The 17286-nt window shown below is 39.1% G+C and overlaps 1 protein-coding gene across 1 annotated transcript; it reads right to left on the bottom strand.

Annotated features, from left to right (window-relative positions):
- Positions 1-2218: 2218 nt before the first annotated feature.
- LOC131890831 (uncharacterized) lies at positions 2219-2932 on the bottom strand. Its single transcript, XM_059240269.1, has 2 exons — positions 2777-2932; positions 2219-2709 (listed from the first exon to the last, which is right to left on the bottom strand). The coding sequence occupies exons 1-2, from the start codon at positions 2825-2827 to the stop codon at positions 2389-2391; spliced, it is 372 nt and encodes a 123-aa protein (XP_059096252.1). The 5' UTR covers positions 2828-2932; the 3' UTR covers positions 2219-2388.
- Positions 2933-17286: the final 14354 nt, after the last annotated feature.

The raw sequence follows: 17286 nt of genomic DNA on the forward strand, positions 1-17286 counted from the left end.
AATCGAGACTAACGTTACCGGGTTGATTTCATTCCAGATCATGATCCTTACCGCATTTTTAGGCGTGAGCTTGGCCGCTCCCCAAGATGGATATACCCAAATGGAGGAAGTTACTCAATGCACCCAAATGACTCAAGTCAATATAACAGAGCTGCACGAGTTCCTAAAGGCAGAGCTTGAGGGAGAAGGCATCGATGTTTTGGAGCTCCCTTGATATTGCCGTTATCATGGCATCACTTAAAAAACTGCTTCTGATTGCTAAGCCATTCTCGCACTTTTTGAATTCTATCCTAAATGTTTTTATACAGGATATTGGAAGGGTAACTCATTGAACAAGATATGATAATATACTAACACGGCATTGTCCTATTTTTCTACTGCAGCTTTCTACGTCATTATTTATGTACCATTAAATATGGGTCCCCTAATTCCTAATAACTTGACATGAGAAAGATACCATTGATCTTGATCCTTTAGTTTGCGGAAAACGTAGTCATTGCTCTTCAAATTGGGTACATCAATGCTTCAAATTAGTTGTGTGGTTTAGAGTTGGCTATTGCTCAAAGCTTTGACTAAATGAAAATAGATCGTTAGACTTCAGTTTGTCTTATTTGTAAATCAAAAGTAGTTTTGATCTGAACCCCTAATTCTTCAACATGTCCGCTGGAGCAGTTTGTGATTGGAGAATAATCTACACATTGGTGCTAAGGCTCTTATGAATATGTTGCTGCATAGGATTGTGGGATCAATGAACACTTTGCTATTCAACTTGATGTGGTGCCCAAAGGAGCATGGGACTTTGATCTCTTGGAACCGGACCGAACCATAAATGATAACGGCTGAAAGATTGATTTAATAACAAATTAAATTAGAGCTTTCGGGAGTCTGCCAAATTCTTCTCTCTTCTTGTTAATCAGGGCAGTGCCAATGAAGGGCCTCTCAGCCAAAAAAAAAGAATCGCGTACCTTAGCCAGAAATAGGATGCTTGAAGATGATGATCATCTTCTTACATTCCTCCAGCCTCATGTAAACTTCTTACACTGCACGAACGAAATAAGTTTACGTTCTGCACTTCAAAGAGCGCGCCATGATTCAACCTTTACCGAATAAAGGGCCAATTGGTCTGACTCCTCTTTATTGAAATATAAAGCGTATGTGTTGTTTTTTGGCCAATTATATCGAAATCCTGTACATTAAGTTATGCAAAGTAATCAGCAACTCTCCGAACGCGTTTTGCTTCTTTAGTTCCATGAAAAGGCGATTGCCCAGGTAGATTTGGAATGCCACGATCGCAGGAACGACCATTCAGGGGGTCACTTAATTTGTTCCGACTATCCAATTGCCTTCTTTCAATATTGTATTTTATTCAATAGATAGGTTTATCATCTTAAACTACGATTCTATTATCTAAACATGCTTTTTGAAAACCATCGTATGCTCATTGTTTGGAGCCACAATATCATATGGAAATGGAGGTGGAATAAACCAGATTTAATCTGCTGTTCTACGCGTTTTGGACCATTTTAGGCCATTTACTCAATCTTACATTCATACAAACACATTGATGTTATCTGTTAACTCTGTGAAGTACGCTTTTTAACCAGAATGAGGGCTAGATCGGTAAGCAGGTTACAGGAAAATGTGACCATTTAAAGGAAAAGATTAGGTGAGGGAGCATTCAAAAGGCTATTCGAACGAGAAAAAGGAGATTGTAATAATTCATTTTCTTAGAAAAACAATCCACCTACTTAAGTGAAATATTCCACACTGTTTTCCTTGTTGTCGTTTGATGTATGGTTAAGGTCGCCAAGTATTGAGAAACTCTGCGATCAAAATATATTTCTTGCAATGTCCTTATATTTTCAATTTTTGAGTGGACTACGTTATGGTTACTGGGCATGGAATCCCCACCAGTTCAAGATGAGAGAGTAACATATCTTGTTTAGCTTTCAGTTCATATAATATCTGACCTATGAGCCAATTAGAGCTGGTGGATCTGGCTAACCCCTGAATAAAGGGCTGATCAGAAACTCTAGTAAGAAACTCGTCCAAGTCTGAATAAAGCCTACTATTGGATCAAAACTCATTGTCAAAAATAGCTTGGGTTGTCTAGGGCTTGAAGGTGCTCTTACGGTATACTACAATATGAAAAGCGATACATGGTGTTTTGACTAAGATTGATCAAATAGGGAATTTCTAGACAATGATGGTCAAAATGGCCAGTTCATAACACGTTTTAATGGCCAGTCAAAAATCAAAAGAATGCCTTGCTATTTTTCAATGCATTTATTCCAAACCGATTGTCCATTTCTAGGTCCAAGATATCATATCTTCTTGGAATGATGTCCTTTATTGCATTGTCGAGCCGCAACACCAATCTTGTGCTATTTAGTGATAATAGTGCTTGCGGTATCTACGTCGGTGTCCAAAAAGCCAACGCCAAAAGAAGGGTTTGGCCTCGGCGCTTCGTTTCTTACGAGTAATTTCATCCTCGCCAAGTTCCAAGGAATCCATACCGAGTTCCACGGGTCCCATGGGTTCCATATCATCAAGGTCCTCTCCTTCGAGTTCGGCCTTCAGGAACTCGTAGAGCTCGACTATCTTGGCTTGGGTGAGAGTGGCGTATTCGGGGGTCTCCATGATTGAGGCGCTCTCATCTCCTTGGGGAGTGGCCAAGCTCAAACCCAATAAAGTAAGGAAAACCACGATCTAGAGGATCAATTCTTCGCCATCAATTATTGGTCAGATTGTGAGGCAATATTATGAGAAAACTTACGGATTGCATATTGGCACGGGATTGGATTGCTTTTGGTGAAGATGAGGGCATGTGATGTTATTGAGTGTCTTAGGTCGACTTGCCATTTCAGATGATCAGGTCTTGCTTTTATAGGCCCACTTGGTCGAACTTTTGAGTGTATTATTATTTTTTTATTTAGCCCATATGAATCGACGCCAAGAGGGAATTCAAAACTTCTTTCGAACTTGTTGGTGGAAGAATCTGTTGAAAGAGGTTCAAACTGGTCGTCGTCAGGTGGTTTGATCTTGACCTCTAGTTATGCAACGTGGTCAAGACGTAAACGTAAATCCAGAAATGTGCTCAGATTTTCAAGTTTTCATCCTTTTTTGCAAACTATTGCCATTTTGTTAAAATAATTTAACATTTTGTTCACGTGCATGGCACGGAATAAAACTTATTCATTGAACCAAAGCATTGACATGGTAAAAATCGACCCAAGATATCATGAATAGTTTTTTTAACGTTTCCCATGAGTCCATCTGGATCGAAATAAATGCTTTTTGAGCAAACAGTTATGTATGGCATTGGCAAGCATGCAAGTGGGATCAATTACATCTAGATAGCACGTTATGTTTCTATTGAAAGTATTGTGTTCTACATTTCAAAAATTGGGCACGAACTCCTAGAAATATGGGCTTCGAACGAGAGTTTCGTTTCTTCTCAAATCACTTTGCTCTTGGTCTTTGCAACTCTGAGCCACTTTTCGGATTAAAGTAATAAAATAAGAAACGCGATCTCTCCAATTAAAGGCCGGTCATTATTATGCTGTTAGCTTGTAAAGAGGTTAATTTCAAACAAATGTTTTCAAAAGCTTATGTGACTGATCAAACGCAATGATTTTAAAAAAATGGGTGACTGTTTTGGTCCACTCTCAGGATACTCTTGCCATTGCCAATCACCTTACTGTTGAGGTAATTCACAATGCGACTGGTTTAAGACAAACTGAGAAGAATGGGACCATTCAAAATCCACAGGAGTTACAAAAGGCGCCTTTTGTTGTTAACCTTCAGAAGTAGCCGTGACTATTGCCTTTAACCAGATTTTAAGGTGAATGTTGGTGATTGTAGAGATGCAATACACTTCTGTGCCCTTCATAATCCAAAATAGTACTCTATTCTTTTACGAGCTCCTCCATTGCTCCATGAGCTCCTCCATTGCTCCATGAGCTCCCCAAGAACATATGCAAGAAACCCTTAGGTATTGCTTTGTTGGTAAGGGATAAGTTAGACGGTAAAAGAGTCAATAATTTCAGACTCAAATATTTAAAAGTTATTTAAAACTTAAAAAAGTCTTTGAACCTTGATCTGAACATCTTACATAGAAGAAGAAAGATACCAAGTTTAAATATATAGTTGATTAAAGCCATCGCAAACTTATCTTTGGTTCTCCATGAGGTACTATGAATGGGTTGTGTGACTCCATCTGACAAGAGTGGGCATGCGCAGGTAGTTAAACTGGTTCAGGCACTGCCCAAGAATCAGAGGAAATTAAAAGAAACACTTGTAGCCGCAATTGATTGTGGTGGTGAACGTTTACTCTGACTCTTCACATTGGCACAATGCTTTTGAAAAGCTCTCCTCCTCCCGTTGAACTTGTTCAAATATAGGTAAGTGTTGACATCTTCATCATACGCTGAAGAAAAGCCCTCAAGGCTCCAAAGGGATTATGAAGGTCGGGCAAAAAGAAATTGGCATGCAAAAAGCAATACACATTATTAAAGCGGTTTAGCAAAAGTCCAAAGATAAATAAATTGGTTAAAAGAAGTCTGTCTTCTTATAGTTTTCAGCATTTCTGCCTAGTCAAGGAAAGTGGAAGAAAGCTATTTAAGGGCTCGTCTTCTTGAGCCAAAATGATGAAAAATCCTAAAACGCAATGCAAAAAGATAGAAAAAAGTGAAAAATGCAAATGTTTGTTTTGGACAGCTTTCATGAACTGGGAAACACCATACACGCGGTGGGAAAAATAGTTCATAGTTGCAGATGGAAATTTGGCACTACGTACACGGACACCTTTCTGTGCCGTGCATTTGAACAACCAAGGTTAGTTTTCAAGAGGCCCCTTCCTACAAATGTAATCGACCATTCTGACACATGGGATGGGACGGCGGCATTCTCCAAAAGGAATACTGTGTGGGTCCTACATCCAACGATCTGGCTTTGAAGAACTATCGCTGAAAGAGCGGCATCGGAGAGTCCTCTATCGACACCTGCGTTGGTGAATGGGCACAGTGCGTGCCATATTCCTGTTTGCAGCTTGTTTTGTTTGATTTAAAAGGAAGGAGAACAAGTAGTGTTCGCCCGCGATATTTTGAGACAATCGACCACGTTCAATTTTCAAGTCGACTGAAGCATTGGATGGTTACGGTATAATCTCCTTATTACAAAAAGATATCCCCTAGCTCCATCACCATTCACAAGCGACTTGTACCTGTTTGGCGCTATGGAGGATATCAGCATTTTTTTTTTAATTTGGGACATTGAAGCAGGAAAGGAAGATGACGCCACCGTCAAACTTTGAGAGGTCACAGGTACTTTTAAGTTTAAGTTCTTTTATCCACAAAAAGTGTGGTTCATATAGCACTGCAATTTAATAAGCTGTCGGTTTTACTCATTAACAAACATGAACACACTTTTTAGGCGGAAAAAACACTTTTTGACTCATTTTTCCTGCTTCAGATATTTTAAATTTTAAAATAAACTTATTGGAATCTTACTAAAGTTTTTTTTGTGCTATATTGTATTTTGAATTTTGTTTCTTTATTCCTCAGATGACTTCCCAAAATTTGCTGAGATCCTCTGACCCAACTTTTTTATTGCTTTGATGTCCCCTTAAAAAGGCAAAGTCATCTCGGTACACTAATAAGTATATTCTCTCTCCTTTCCTCATACTATTCTGTTATGAAGAATGGAGAGGCTTGAGTTGGAAGAATAACTGAAACTGTTACCGTTTGTTCGCTAAACAAAACATCGGATAAGTTGAAGAAAATGTCACCCTGATTTTTCCTATGTCAAGCCAGGGTTACCGTTAGCTCAAACCTAGCTACTTATGATACTTTGGGATTGATTAATAAGTTTACAAGCAATCTTAATTTTGAAAACTCATTAACACTCGGTAAAATTTCTCCGCTTTTTACCTTCTTTTTTGTCTGTATCAAGCTATCTTATCTTTGAATGCTTCTCAACCTCTTTTCCGATTATTAGCAATACGTAGGATTAAAATTCTTGGGAGTTCAAGCCAGTCGTCATACATCAATTTTCCGTTGCTCCAGTCGGCAGACGTTCAATTCCTGGCACGCCTATGCAAGAACTGTCAAGATATATAGGAAGTTAATATGGGTTTTACTTAACCTATAAAATACTCCTGAATTAGCCTCTCCTCTCTTCTGACTTGTAACTGCTGCTTGAATTATGATACATAGTATTATGCAATTAAAATAGAAAATAAAACAATAACCATCGTGGTTGCTTACCTTTCAATCTTATCCGCCTTCGAATTAGATTTCAAATATCTTACCGGCCTTCGAATATAGGGTTGTTGTGAGATTCGAGTCAAAGTCTTTTCCAAATCTGTCAACTAATTCTCTTAAAGCATTAGATGATAGCAAGTACAAAACAAAGGAGCCCTAGAGAGAAAAGAGTTTTTTTTGCATTTAAACGAATTAGCCAAAAAAAAATTGGAAGTTTGTATGACATACTCCTACCAGGAAATGCAAGTTGGACAAAAAATGGTCCGATTGAAAATGGAGTATAAAAAATATCTCATTTGACACAAAGATAACCCTAGTAATATAAATCATTAATGCAACGGTTTTCATTGCTCGATTTCAACCCAAAATAGATAATACCTAACATAATAACATATATATCCTTGGTTATTTTTCTTGACTTTCGTTGCTGATATGTCCCAATATTAGCGGCTCGATAGAACAAACAACGAGGTCATGGAAAGCTCAAAAGTGGAAGAATACTTTTGGGCAGGATAGAAGGCAGAATCTGTGAAGCAATGGTTAGATTATTGAAAGTGGTTGTTGTGGCGAAAATGATGATTCGACATGAATCCTTCCCTCCTGTGTGCCAAAAGAGCATTGGCTTTTCTCCAAGTGTTTGAAGAAATCGTTGTGGCACATCAAAAAACGTATTACGATCTCGGCAAAAGAACAGAAAAGAGCGCGGGAAAATATGAAGAAAGAACGAACAAAGCATGTTGTGGCATGGCCAGCCTACAATTGTAGAATAAATGCCTTATACGACGTATATAATTTTGTCAAACAATGAAAAGAAAGATGAAAAAATGCTTGTCAATAAGTTTGGTAAACCAGAAAAAAAAATCCAAATCCAAGGACCCTTAAGTTCTCAAATTCCTTGCACCCTTGTATGCTTGTACATTTTTTATTGTTCTATGTGAAGAAGTGAAAAACTGGTTAAAAGTTTTTGCAGTTTTGAGCTCATTTTTCCTAAAAAATAAGTTATCAGACATGTTCACGGTAACACTTTACGTTATTTAAAAATATCGGTAACATGTTATTTTTACGGTAATGATTATAATGACTTCATATTTTACGATTAATAAAAAAACCTTAAAATGGTTGTTGAAAGCTGGCAACTATAGGATAAAAAATCATGATGGAAAAGCAAGATTAGATTTTTTAGGCTTATAAGACAAAGCTTCCTTGCTAGAAAACACTAACATAAGCATGGAAATGTGGCGCACCATTTTCAAAGCAAAGAAATATTTCCTGTCAACCAATCTCTTGATAACTTCGCTTTAAGCGGGATTGTTTAGTCTTATATAATTTGATTGTGGGATGAGATGGGATAAAAATAAAGATGAAAAGGACAAAATAGCGAGATTCAAAACGCTAAACTTCTTCCATGTCATTAAAAGAAAGAACATATTATCTCTGCATAAGTCATTGAAATGACTGATTATCAGGCACCCTAATAATACTCACGGCTAGAGTTCATAAACAGGTTGAGAAGGCAGGACAGCTAACATTCGCGGGAAAAACTGCCAACAAGGCCAGCCGCGCGGCATTATTCGTGAAATTCCGTCCTAATAGGACGTGAGTGTGACAATCTCCACCCGCCGCCCACCGGTTGCCCCAATTTCACGATATGCCTCATCCATGAACTCACCTCAGGTATCAGGTGCGGCACTAAAGAGAGCATAAACACTCACTTCTTTCAGAGATTTCACTTGCAGCATGCATGCTACCAGCAAAATTGATAACAATATCCGTCTACAATTCAAGATAACTAAATGCCTCTGGCAACTGTTTCTTAATAATTTTCCACTGGTTCATGATTAATGACCTCACACCGGTGCAGTGCCCTTTGCACAGAATGACCTTCGTCATTGAGATGACTCAGGTAAGAGACATATGTATTTCATATGAATTTGAAGGAATATGAAAACACAATTCTCCATCGGAAATGGGATAGTGTAAGAAAATAGGAATTATGGCAATTTCTGTTCAAATTGCCCAAAAGCAGTTTTGCATACATTTTGTTGGTAATGGCTTAAAATATAGAGTATGCAAGACTTAACAACACATGCAAAAGCATTGCCCAGGGCATGATTGGAGTTAAAATCTGTCTTCCGATAACAAAATTTTGTAAGTCAAATTTCATACAAATTCTTTTTTACAGGGTAGTCAAAATCCAAACTGATTTTGTACGTAAATCTGATTAATGGCTCTGAAAGAATTGTAACACTATTTGCTTGACCGTACAACACCATCTATGTTAACAAGTAATGATAATAATGAAAAACCTTTATTGCAACTCTTGGTCATGTAATGGCGGGAAAACATAAAGAAAATATGGTGTATGAACACCATACAGACTGTATAAAGCATAAATAGAAAATGTCAATGTTAAAGGCCATTTCAATTTTCCGTCTAAATCAGAAACTACTTCGTAAAATGATTGTCGTAGAACCGACCATATAATGGCCTTACTAAGGGGTACTGTAGACTTTATATGATGTTTTCATGCTTGGCATAAATTGGAGAAGTCTAATTGTTCAGATGCAAAAAAACGCTGAGCCGAACCATTGCAAGAACATTCCCAATTTTTCTAGGTTATTCCTTTTTGGTCTAACTTAGGACAAATTACCCGAATCGTCTTTTTAAGGAATAGCACTTTTTTCTATCTCATTTTTGGCGTTTCTCCTCGTAAAATGAAAAAAACATGAATAGTACTTGAATGCAGATTTCACGATGGTGACTGTTCATGGCATGATTTTGCCACTAAATGCTCAAAAATGATTATTAAGCATTGCTATCAATTTTAATAATAGATTTCGAGTTAGTAAATTCAATCTTTTTGTTAAAAAATGTTTTGGAGCTCTTGAACATTTGTTTGTATTTATTCAGCTATCCAAAAAGGAGGATACTAGCGTTTTTAACTTTTCAATTAGCAGCACTATTTCAAAGTAAATAAGACTTCAAAAATAACTAAAAAGTAGATACAGTTGGCAAAGTCAATTTCAAAGGCAAGAACACTTGAATAGTGTTTGAAATGCATCCTTTAAAATTCAGTATTTGAAGAGAGTAAATATTTTTTTTGGAATGCTTTTTGCCACTAGAGCCAGTAAAACTGATGCATTGAAAGATGAATGTATTTCACCATTGAGGACAATGTCCTCGAGCTACCAAAGACAAAAAAGTGAATAGAACGAATATTATTTTCCTAACATGCATGTTACTTTATTCATGGGGAGCCTAACTTTTATTCAAATTTAGTTGATCCCATTTACATGCTTGCCAATGATACTCTCGATTGTTTTTAATAACTTATTTTGACCCTATTGAAAGCGTGTCTGGCCAAAAAAGTGTGAACGTTGGTCGTTCGATTGTTCGACCAACATTTGTACCATAGTAAAAGGAAACCTTGATAACGAATTCTCATGCATTTGTGGCCCACTGTAGCGAAGTACGCTTGGGCCAGATAACCTGATCTTGACCCACTCGACCAGTTTTACAATCCGGTATCAATTGGACTCTCAGTTCATGAGAATGAGGACGATTCATTTCTTGTTCAGACATGTATCCACGTGTGTCAAAAACGTGAACGTTGTTTACAACAGATTTATATTACGTTGTCCGAACACTTCGGGTAAGGGCTTATGACTGTTGTGATGACTGATGGCATTCCGATAACAATCAAAACACTGCAATATGTGTAGATCACAACATTGGCAAAACGATTTTTTTGGTAGTTGCATGGGTCAGAGCGTTGAACCTCACCAAGCCTCCAAAGCTAGCCTAGTTCCAATAGGTTGGTGGTGTCATAGTCCGTATCAACTTGGTTTTCCAACAAGTGGAATAAGGCTTCCTATGCTTTATTAATTATAGTTTACATTCTGCACCTTGATCATATTTCGAAGTGGGGGAAAGTGCCAATGTCGTACCGAGTTTCAAGAACTCATTGCATTTGACGCAGACGTTCTATTGAGGTCAAAATTGGCGAACTCTTAGTAGCCAACTAATGTCTAACTTGTGGAAAGGAAAAATGCATTCGGTTCATGTGGATAATAGTTACGTTTCCCCTACCCCACGTCTCAGTCCAATGATGCCGTCGTTTTTGCTCAAATTTAGCTTCTGCGAAAAAATATGAAAAGGTCTAGACAATAAGGTCAAATAAAAGAAAATGCTATTGTCCTTGAGGCACTGAAAATGTCCTGATGGGTTGAAATGGATGGCACAATTCTGCCCTAAAACAGCTCCTTCAGTAACTACTTTTCATATGTGGCGATTGAATTTGAACACCTTCACATCTCTTAAGCCAAATTTCAAAACTTCCAAAATAGTCCATCTTGATGAGTTAATGCAAATGCAGTAATTACTAATAAGTAAACCATCCCAATTTTGGCTCAAGTTTGTTGGACAGGCTGCAAAAAGGCAGGGAAAGAGTTTTAATTGGCCCACCCAGAATGGTGTCACAAACTTAGAGAGTTTGGCCTTCTCAAGTTCCATGAGCAGGGATGTTCCAAACAGGGATGAAGCTATTTTCACCTGTTTATATGTANAATGGATACGCTCTGGAAGATCCAAGACTTCCGAGCGGACTGTGTTCCAATCGTTCATCGAAGCTCAGAAAGTATGGAAAAGGAGACTTTAGTATGGTCTTACCCGAGTTACCAGACTACATTTTCCGCAACGAGACCTTGAAATAGTGGCAAGCGAACTCCATCTACGGTTTTGATATCTATTCAATCTACTATACATCCAGAAGGAACTTTTCTTTGTCTTGGATAATCACTATTTACTAATAATTAGATAGGAGAAATTATTATGTAACTGGTATCTTTTTTACCCTATCGTCATTCATTTGCATGATGCAGATTATAACCATAATTATAGTAAGTGCAGAGAACTAAGCATAGCCGTTTTTTGATACAGCAAAGCACTTCGTTTTTTTTCAAGACAATTTCCAAACCAGCTTATATTTTGGGCCTGTGTAATGTCCAGAGGTTTTAATTTGGCAATCGAGCTTCTTGTACCTCAAACTGTAGATCTGTTTATCAAACAGCCCCCGCGTCTGTAGGTTTTGCTAATGAATATTTAGGTTATGCCAGCGGATCTTTAGGTCACCCTGGCTTTTAGGTACTCTCCCCCATGCGACTTCTGACGGCCAAAAAGCTCTCGACTTGTACCATTGAGCGACAAACATATGGAACATAATCGGCGAGCCTTTGAAGGATCTACAAATACAAACATGGGTATCCAGGTAACTGAGACGACTCCAGCTCCGCCTGTATTCCAAAGGGCGTACCGAATCCCTGAAATTTACCTCGGAATCTGCTAACGATATGATACAACAGTTAATTGTAGATGGATACATTCAAGAAAGCTCATTGGCATGGGGAAGCCCTCTCGTGGTTGTAAACAAGAAGTCAAATGGCAAGATTCGACTTTGCGTGGATATGCTCGAAGGAAACGAGCGAACGATTGCGGATCGGTTCCCAACTCCAAACGCCGAGGACATTCTTAATGAAGTCCACGGAAACGTTTTCAGTGCACTCGACTACGACCAAGTGTTTTACGAAGTCCGTCTTCGTCCTGAGGATCGAGAAAAGACTGCGTTCTCATTCAGTGAAAAACTTTTCAAGTTCACGGTCATATGCTTTGGCCAGAGAAACGCCCCTGCTACATGGTTAAAGATCATCAAGATGGTAGTAGAACGTCTTTCATTTGTGCGTGCCTTCTTCGACGGCGTGGTTGTATTCTCAGAAATCATTGAAGAGCACAAGGATCATCTGAAGCAAGTTTTTGATTGGTTGAATGCAACCTCCGCTTAAATCGTGACATGTGCAAACTGTTTTGTACTGAGGTCGACGATTGGCGCACATTATCAGTCGGGATGGAATTTCCTTGTCCCCCAAAAAGATCGACGTTATCAACAGTTTTCCAAGACCAGATGCGTTTTTGAGTGTGAAAAGATGGCTTGGATTGAGCGCGGATACTACCGAAAATTCATTGCCGAATTCGCTGAATTAGCACGACCCCTCCAAGTAACCCTAAGAAAATCGGTTAAACACTTTGCTTGTACCGAGGAGATGGAAAAGTCGTTTAACAAGATCAAGATGCACCTTCAAAGCGCGTTTCTCCGAGCCAGACCCGACTGTTCCAAAACTTTTGCTATGACTTGTGATGCTTCGGATATCGCCATTCGAGCCACTCTAGAACAAGAGGGCCAACTTATTGAAGCCATATGCCATAAAAAAGAGGCCTATGCAATAGTCTTTGCATTGAAGAAGTGGCGCCACCTGTTGCTGGGCCGCAAATTCGGTTTGAGGATTGATTGCAACTCGCTCTTTTGGCTCAAAAGCTTCAAGGATGCTGCTTGAAAACTCGGACGTTGGTCAATCAATGTCTTTGGCCGACTATGAATAGGAATTTGAGCACATTACGGGAAAAGACAATGTTGTATGTGATGCTCTCTCAAGAGTGCGTGTTACCGCGGTTGGTGCGGATTTAGAGGAATGGCGGGATGCCACCTCGAAGGATGAAAAGATCCAAGAATCGCTTTCAAGGGCGAGTGAGATGGTTTTGTAGTGAAGATGACTAAGAGAGGAGAGAAGCAAGTAGTCCCACAAAGTTTGGTCCCGAAAATGTTGAGAGCATATCATGACGATCCAATGGGCGGACATATGGGATTCAACAAGACCTTGGAGCGACTTATAGAACGTTATACTTGGATCGGGATGACAAAAGATGTCAAGATGTTCCGTGATCGTTGCCTTGTATGTTCGAAGTTTAAGGATTACGAAAAGCCCACTAGAACTCCGTTGAAACCAATAGGAGCTCACGGGAAGCCCAGGCCATATCTTGCCAAAAAAAATGCCGAGACTTAAGAGGGTACTCTTTGAAATCAGGACAATATGGGGCACAATTTCATTGTAGGCGACGAGTTCCGTGGCTGTTCATGAAAAGATAAGTTAACATTTGAATCGCTTTTTTGAAAATTTCACTCAGCAAAGCCATGCCCAAATCTTAAAACTTAACAAGTATTTCGTTCTTGATGGTCCAGGCCTTGTTTCCCAACCGGTCTAACACGGGCATCAAGCTTGCCCACTCCAAATCACACTTTTGAAATCAACGAAATCTGCATTCGGAGTCTGTTTGTTGTATTGTCTCTCTCGGGGCTGGCATGGGATGGAGTTGGGGTGGAGTCACTTAAATCAATCGGTGCTTGAATGTTTTAGGAAACGAATGACGCCAATAGTTGTTCGTTTTCGATACTTGTAAACACTTCACTAGCTATTTTCTCTCGCTCACTCAGAAATCCACCATTGTTGATTCAATTTAGACTCATTGTTATTAGCCCACGGCACTGCCAGACATGAAATTGCCTGTTCTGGGCAGGACAATTTTGGGTCATTATTCGACCATGCCTCATATTTTAGAGCCGCCAAGTTGAAAGTACCATAATAACTGACCTCAATAATGACAAACTGTCAAGCCTGGTAGCATGCTACAGCTAGTCATCCAGGGCCTCTACATGCAACCCTTTTAACCTTAATTTGCGCTTTTTTATCTTCGAATTGTGAGCGACTCTCTGGGGAGGAAATCTGGTGTAGTGGTTAACACAGTTTCCTAGCATGTGAGAGGACCTTGACACTACTTATGGGAAAAAAGTATTCAGACACTTAGGCAAGCGCTGGCACCAGCAAACAAACTTGCCTGCCAATGCCAGTGATGCAAAATTGGCGTTTCAAACTGGTTTTAACGAAGCTGACCTTTCCTCATATAGCAATGTGAAAGAAGGGTCAGCTTCACAAAAACGTGTTTGAAACCCCAAACTTGCATCACTGACGCTGGTACCAGCAAACAAATGAACCTGCCAAAGCTTTCCTAAACGTCCCCATAACAAAAAAAACAGATTGTCTTTAACTTGGAATTGGAGAGAACCGACTTATGGGACAACTCAATGATAGTGGGCGATTTTGATACGAAAAAATAGAGTTCCAACCATACCACAGGCAATTAAGTGAATCAGCTGTGATTGGGAATTTGATGTTGCTTTGAAAATTTGCCCCAATTTATCCTTTGTGGTAGCTAGTCAAGTTCATGTAAGGTTTCTACTATGTGAATAAGCCTCTATTTATCTACATTCTCACGTTCATGGTCCAAGTAATCTGTCATCTATAAGTGAGTTTTGATGAACGACGAGTATCCTAAACTTCTGCATCTGTGTTGAAGGGGTGATTTTTTCTAGATGAGTTATGAAATCGTCCTACTGCATCGAACGATCCCAATCACAAATGACAAGAACATTCCCAATTTCGTTTATTGTAGCTATTTGAAGCTGGAGCTTTGAAGTGGATCTGGTTTTCGTCAAGACTGTGTAGAGCTCGGCAAAATGTTGTTCCAAACGGCAGAAATGTGTGAAAACGTTTAGTGAAAAGAACGGAACATGCTGCAGTACTTTTTTATTTATTCGTATAACGATGCTTACTCTGTACCAGTCGAGTTTTCTGCATCATATTTGATATGACTCGGCCATTTGGGCGCCAATTTGTTCAAATATTACAGATATGAGAGAGCTTTATGACAATAGAATTCTCTGCAGTTCAAGACGAGAAACTTATTTTACTTAATTTTTATTTTCATATATAATTTGATCGACCAACGAATCAGAGTTGGCGGATCTGGCTAGCCCTTTAATTGCCCATCTAATTGGGGCTCATATCATCAATGTTCCTAGTAAAACATCTTTGGACCTGTTCCAGCTTTTGCAAACCTGCTGAACTAATTGGAGCCCAAATGGGTGAAGCATATTCAAGATGCGGCTGGACAATCAACTAGTTCAGAGTTAGGATCGTCTATCTCTAAGTCTATCTCTGGACTTAAACGTGCAATATATACAACCACATGTTTGAAAAGCTTTACCAACTTTCCACTGGAAATGCTCATCGAACCATTATCTTGGAGGGCTACACCTAAATCCTTCATGGAAGATAATTTTACCTCCATTTTCTACAAGCGGAGTGTTTAATGCTCCCACACCAGTAGTCCTCGCACTACACGATCTGGAACTCAATCCAGCGACTCACAACCCAGCACAAGCAAGGGGAAGAGCGCCACAGGAAGAGGAAAATCCAGCCAACGGGACAACCCACCTTCGCAATCCGAAGAACAAGTAGCACCAAACACCGAAGACCCGCCTCCGACTCCTCCCACGCACAAGGAGATCGAAGACTTGATCTTTCCGAACATCCTCAATGGACGGCGACAACCCGACTAAAAGTCAGATTCGCTCTCAGAGAAAACCCCGTTCCTGAAACATCGATCAGAATGGCGTTACTTACTGAGTTTGCAGCCCCTCCGTTGATAATCATCACCGATGGAACACCCACCAACACGTATCATGGACCCTTCTGGGACGCCCACGTCTTAGATATTGGACCACCAATTGACACGTTGGATAATGTCGATCGTTGTATCTCATCTGATTACATCAGAGCTCAATCAATCCGTTCAAAATTGTAAATAATATACTAATGTGACATTAACAAATATAAATTTTCCGCTTACAAGATAAGCTGCATCTCCCTAGCCCGGTTTAAGACGTACTAAAATAAGAGAAATAAACCACTAAGGAAATAGTGAGAACCTTCCTAATGGCGTTGACCCAAATGCCATTGAACGGAATTTACAATCAATGGCAAACAAGTCATTTTTCAGACCTTAAATGAATAACCACAAATAAGGGTTAAAAGTTGGACCAAAACAAAAAAGCAGCATGGCACTGGGCATAGACCACTGGAAATTATGGACGTACCAATACTAATCATAACAAAAAGCCAATTCAGCCGTAATTACACATTTACGCTGTCTCTAGAAATTGTGGTCCAATTTGTTAGTCAGGGCTTTATCAGGGCTGCTAGGCATATGTTGAAAATTGCGTTTCCTTGAGCTTCAAGAAATCTCTGGACAGGATGAACCTACAACATGAGTAGACTATTGATGCAGCCCAGATGACTCGTCTTGGTCATCGAGGTACGTCCATAATTTCCAGTGGTCTGTGCACTAGGTTACCTTAGAAGGTGTAAATGTCATGAATAATGAATGGTAACAAGGCCACTTATGATTGACTCAGAGATTACAGTTAGCTAGTTTATTAGTGAAATTGTGGCAACCGTTGGGATTAGCAAGCCAACCCTGTTTATCCTGGAATTGGATAAAATTGGTTTTCACTTATTGCTTAGTCCATTTAATGGTGTATTAAGGTGCAATGTCTAATTTCACGATTACTGCTGCTCAGTTGGTCATTGTTGAGGAAAATTGCCGCCATAAGTTTTTTTCGGAATAAAGAAAATAAACTTATTTGTCCTCAATTGTTGAGGTTCTTGGCTTAGGTACAATAATTTGATTTGTCGCACTAACTAGAAGTTTAAAATATGGGAATTGGCAGGCCAACCCTGTTTTTCCTGTTATTGTATTAAATGAATCGTTCGTTGAATCTCTAATTTTAAGAAATACTGTGAAGTTGAAATGCTCCTCCGTCTCCGGATCAATTTGAAATCGACAGAACCATGCATATTTTCACTTAGTGAAAAATATTAATTGTTGGACACTCATCTTAACCCTAAGTAAAAAAGATCCCGTAGCTTTTAAAATGGATTGTGCATATGATTGGCATGGCAATCTTGACTTCACGTTTGAAAGCAAACAGGATTTCGTGAGAGACAAATCACACGCCGATTTGGAATCAAATGATTTTGTAAAGACTGAGTCCACAGGAGATTTTAACTTGTTTTAGCTCGTTTGATAATTCTCGACTCAAATCGATGCTAACTAAAAAATTGGTTGAACCCAATTTGAAAATATCAACATTGAAAACAAGCCTCATTTTAATTTTTTTTAGTCATGCTTTGCCTCCAGTAGAACGTAGCTTTGTTGATAAGAGAGTTTTTTTACTGTTTGAGAGGATGGTCCAAGATTTGTGAACTTGGTCCGTCAAACAACTCACATTCATGAC

Source organism: Tigriopus californicus, chromosome 11, assembly GCF_007210705.1.
Source record: "Tigriopus californicus strain San Diego chromosome 11, Tcal_SD_v2.1, whole genome shotgun sequence".
Classification (NCBI taxonomy): Eukaryota; Metazoa; Arthropoda; class Copepoda; order Harpacticoida; family Harpacticidae; genus Tigriopus; species Tigriopus californicus.